Source organism: Ziziphus jujuba, chromosome 3, assembly GCF_031755915.1.
Source record: "Ziziphus jujuba cultivar Dongzao chromosome 3, ASM3175591v1".
Classification (NCBI taxonomy): Eukaryota; Viridiplantae; Streptophyta; class Magnoliopsida; order Rosales; family Rhamnaceae; genus Ziziphus; species Ziziphus jujuba.
This window is the reverse complement of record NC_083381.1, coordinates 8,985,233-8,990,236: the sequence shown is the minus strand read 5'-3', so window position 1 is coordinate 8,990,236 and position 5,004 is coordinate 8,985,233. Positions and strand designations below refer to the sequence as shown.

At 33.3% G+C, this 5,004-nt stretch overlaps 1 protein-coding gene across 2 annotated transcripts; it reads left to right on the top strand.

Annotated features, from left to right (window-relative positions):
• Window positions 1-973: 973 nt before the first annotated feature.
• Window positions 974-4,689, top strand: LOC107433483 (mitochondrial import inner membrane translocase subunit PAM16 like 2). Of its 2 annotated transcripts, none has more exons than XM_048478240.2 (4): window positions 974-1,290; window positions 2,644-2,731; window positions 4,129-4,262; window positions 4,352-4,689. In XM_048478240.2, exons 1-4 carry the CDS (start codon window positions 1,288-1,290, stop codon window positions 4,475-4,477), a joined length of 351 nt encoding a protein of 116 aa, XP_048334197.1. In that variant the 5' UTR covers window positions 974-1,287; the 3' UTR covers window positions 4,478-4,689. The 2 variants fall into 2 exon arrangements, with proteins under 2 accessions (XP_048334197.1, XP_048334196.1); XM_048478239.2 differs by lacking the exon at window positions 974-1,290 and adding an exon at window positions 1,672-1,895.
• Window positions 4,690-5,004: the final 315 nt, after the last annotated feature.

Here is a 5,004-nt window from a genome sequence, read left to right as displayed (position 1 = left end):
GAGATTCTACATCCTTGATTTGAGTCCTCAATTGCTGGTCATATAATGCTCCTTCCTCTCCACAAACTTGAGATCTTTCACGAGGTCATGGAGAATCTATAGGAGCTGGACTTTTTCCAGTCAATGAAGTATTCACTTATTGTGTCATTTGGCATTGGGCAAATATATTCAAGAGCCGATCCATGTAGTATTCTAGGTTGGATAACCGAGCTCGTTCTGAGTGAGGTACGACACTTCTTTCTCTCCTTCTTTGAGGCGGTAGTGGCACTAGTTGCTTAGAACGTAGTGGGGCATGATTAGCTAACAAAAATGATCCTCTTTGACACTGAAACGAGATGGCTAAGCTATATGCTTATATTGAGCTCCTTTATTTCAGGGTTCATCTCCCATAAAGGTGTACCTCAACTCCAACTAGTTGTTTGATATCACTGACTCTGAAATTTCCAAAATGTAAAATTTTTTTCCAGCAATACTAAACTTCTAGCAATAATACAAATCTCCACCAAAAGCAAAGATTTTAAGAATTATTCAAAACTCTACTCAAGGTTAATAATTTCAGTTAGTTCAAAAGGTAACTTCAAATTCAAAATAAAAGAAATCTTTTAAGTAAACGGAAAAAAATTTGAACCAAAGTTGAAAAAATGATGGACTTGGTTTATGTCACCTGTTTGTATTACCCTTTTTTACGGCTAAAAATATTCCCACAACAAATAAATTAGTTATTATTATCATAATAATAATAATTATTATTATTATAATAAAATTGTGACTATCTTTTATATATTTTTCCGAAAGGTTTAAGAAAATATTATATATTTGTAATTTCGGTACTTTATTTGGGTTTATTTAGTATAATTTGACGCAAAAACTAACTAAAAAACTAGGAAAAAAAATAATAATAATAATAATAATAACCAGATGCCACGTGGCCGCTGAAGATTCTCAGCCATGGTTACCGGAAACTAAATTCCCGGTTGCGTAGAAAAAGAAAATCCTCAAAAAAACACATTCGATCAGAAAAACCCTCTTACCTTCCTATTTTTAAATTTTTCTCTCTTTTTGCCCGCTGCTCACACCAAAACGCCACCGTTTTCCGGCAAGCCGTAAACCTTTAATTGCGTAAACAAAGCAGTCCATTTCCGGAGCGTGTCTTCTCCTTGGCTGAAAAAAATACTAATCATAAAAAAAAATAAAAAAAAATAAAAAAAAACCGCAACTTTTCGATTTCTGCAGAACACAACTATAAAAACCCTTTGCAAAAAAATCTTCGAAGCGGATCTTACAGCGATGGTATGTGTTTGTATTTTTTCAAGGCTTCAATTTTGGGATTTTTTTTTTTTTTTATAATTTTCCTGAGGTTTTAGATATTTTAGGGTTTAAATTTTGGTTGCGCCGAATAAACCGGAGCTTAACTTTTTTGTTGGTTTGGGCTCTTTTTTATTATTATTATTATTATTATTATTATTATTATTATTCTCTCTCTCTCTCTCTCTCTCTTTTTGTATTTGGTATTTTATTTAGGGTTAATTTCGGTTTATTCCAAGGGTTTAGTTTCGGATTAGATTGTTATTGGTTTTTAATTGTTATTTAATTTTTCCTTGGTGAAGAAGACAATTTGGATATATATATATATATATATATATATATATATATTAATATACATATTTATATATATTAATAGAAACTCTCGAAGCTCCCCCTCCTCCTTCTCAATGATGCGCCTCCCCTACCTTTAGAAGAAAGGAATAGAGAGAAAATATCGGATCCCAAATTAATTGAAGAAAACGCGTATTTTCGAAAATTAAATGCAAAACCCCTGATTTGTTTGGGGAAAATAAGCATTTTTTTTTTTTCTTTCACGATTGGTGATATCGATTCCACATCATTCAGCTATGGTACGTTTTGTTCTCTTTTAGTCTTCGGTGATTGTCTAGGTTTATTTTCTGATTGGTTTGCTGAGAAAACTGAGAAACGGGAAAGAACCCGGATAGGAAATTTGAAGTCAATTGGTTGATTGAAGCTAAGCTTATTTATTTATTTATTTTTTGTCGGGTTAGGATTTTGTATTTGCAAATTGCATAGTTAGCCTGCCAATGAATTTTGAAATAAATTTTTACAATTTTTTCTATTTTGTGTTCGGGTTGGGAGTTTGGGGGATTGATGGTGAGAACTTAATGAACGATTCGACCGTACCCACAACCATGGAAACATGTAGTGGATGTATCTGTTTACAGCTTGTAATGTCTGTATTTTTTGCATTTGAGGCAGTGGCAGATGCAGCGTGGTTGTGTTCCCATTTATGGGCATTATATTTCTGTTATTTTGATTTAGTAAACCATAAGTTGCTGGTTGAATAGTATGTTTCTAATGGTTAAGTGATTATCCTTTGCGAATGGGAATTCAAACCTTCTATAGCTGTGTTAGTCCAATATTTGTTGGAAGCCTTACTGAGTCGAAGAATAATATTGTATATTGTAGAAGTTATACCACTCAAATTATTTTTCTTTTCTATGAGAGTGAGAAGAGGGAAAAGTTAACTGTGTGAATAAATAAAGTGAAAAACAGAATGTCTTTTTTTCTTGTCCAAATTCATCCTTCCATTTGATTGGTTTGTTTAGCTTATTCGTTCATCGGTTTGCGCAGGCTGCAAGGTTTCTGGCTAATTTACTTGTGATGAGCTCTGGTATTTTGGCTAGGGCTTTTGTTCAGGCCTACCGTCAAGCACTAGCAAGTAAGTTTCTTGACTTAGCCTTGCAATTTTAGCATGAATGTTGCACTATATGTTGCTGATTTGGTTATACGTTTTTATACTCCCTTTTTTTTATTATTATTATTATTATTTTTTTAATTTTGTAATATTTATCTTATCTGAGGGTAGTGACTCTTGCCTCTTGCATTAAATTTTCTTGAAAGCTTTCAGTTTTTGAGGGCATCTCAAAGTAAAATTGAGTGTAGAATGTTATAAGTATCTATTAAATTCTATGTAGTACTCATTGAATCAGGTTCTCTAGTGATGTTTGCTTACAATCTTTGAACTAGAATGATCAAATGCTTACAGATGTTGATACCGTCTGGATGGATCGACTGCTAATTGGTAGAATCTGTTTTGTAATTGCTGAATATATAAGAATGTGCCTTTTGTTCTGAACTTTCTAATGTAAATACCTTTTACCTCCCATAGTTTTTCTTTGTCTCAATACATAGCTAAAGTATGTTTTGAATCTAGAAGAATGGGAAAAAAATGAATACTGATCTTTCTTTTTATTCCATTGCTTATTGAAGATTTTTGAGACATTGGTTCGAAGTACTATTAAAATTTTCCTTAGATCAGTCTTCTTTCTAGTAATATTGTCTCATTAGTTCGTACTACTACACTTTATGCATTTGTTCTGTACTAGGACATTATGGTTGAAAAAAATATGGAATGCCCTGTGGAATTGAACTGCTTCCTTGACAATTGGTATGGCATTTTTTAAGCCAGTAGCAGCTGATGTGATATGTTTGTAAAGAAAAATTGATAAGATATATGGTGGATTACATTGAAATGTTAGGATCTGTAACATCTTGAGGGATTCTGGTCAGAAGTCTCACAATCAAAATTTCACATATGGAACTTATAATGCTTTAAACGGATCTTGTTAAAACTTGTTTATGGATATTTACCACTCCACCTGCAATGGGAAAGCGATGTAAGCCATTGAAAATCTAGTTATAAAACTTCATTATAGTAAATAAATGAAATTCTATGTTTGACATTTTATTTTTGTATATTTAACCTGTCTTGAGTTCAGTCTTTTAAAATATAAATTGTGCCCATTGATATGCACAAGATACTTCCAGATGGTAGTGAATGCATGCAAATATGCAGAAGAAATTGATTAATGGGGTGATCTTGATCCTTACCATTGTGCATGCTCATAACAGTAGAATCACAAATTTGTTAAAACTTTTCTTTTTATAAGGTTGCTTTCTAATGTTCTTTGCTTCTTTGATGTTATATCTATGTTTTGTGGCAATAATCTATTTAGAAAATACTTTGTCTAGCAGCAAGCAGATTCGGTGCCTTGCCTTGTAGCATATTTAGGCGTCTTAATAGGTTCTGTATAATTTTTATCATATATGTTGCAGATGCTTCAAAATCTGGCGTTGCTCAAGAAACATTGCAAAATGCTGTCCGTAGAGGTAGTAAAGTCATGACAGAGCAGGAAGCTAGGCAGATTCTTGGCATCACAGAGGGAACTTCGTGGGAGGAGGTTTTGAAGGTGAGTATTGCACTTCGTTATTTTCTTCAATGTTACCAGTCTTTTGACTGGCTTCTAAACATCTTTTCTTTTTTACTTTGCATTTGCAGAAATATGACACTTTGTTTGAAAGGAATGCAAAGAATGGTAGCTTTTACCTTCAGTCAAAGGTTCACAGGGCTAAAGAATGTTTAGAAGCTTCCTATCAGGTCAAGGATCCGGGTAACCCTAGTTGAGAATAAAGGGAAGGCTCTGTTTTCCATTTTTTGGTGCCTTGCCTTTTGTGTATTATTGTAGCTTTGAGTTTTTTTCTAGAGTTGCAAAGTGGTTTGCAAATATTTAATGTACCTAAACTGGCTAAAACGATTAAGATATCCATTATTATGTGGTTAAGCTGCGTTGATATGGCAGGAATTTCTGCCAATTTATCATATTATATTTTCAATTATACTTACACAAAATAATGTCTCCTTTACACCCCAAATCTACTGAAAAGTTGCATCTGATACTCCATAATAGGAAAATGTGAGAAAAAACTAGCGTCGGACAAGGAAATAGGTATATAAAAGCTTTCCAGCCGCTTCTTCTGCTAGTTTGAATGTGGATGAAGCCTGTGCTACGAAGGCTGGTGTACAGAAATTGTGCATATTTTTTGTCTGTGGTACATCTTTGATTGTGCATTTTGCCTACTTTACCAGAAGATTTCATAAAGCTAAGCTTACAGCAGATAACAAACTAGCTCTGCTAGGAAAGTGAAGGATGA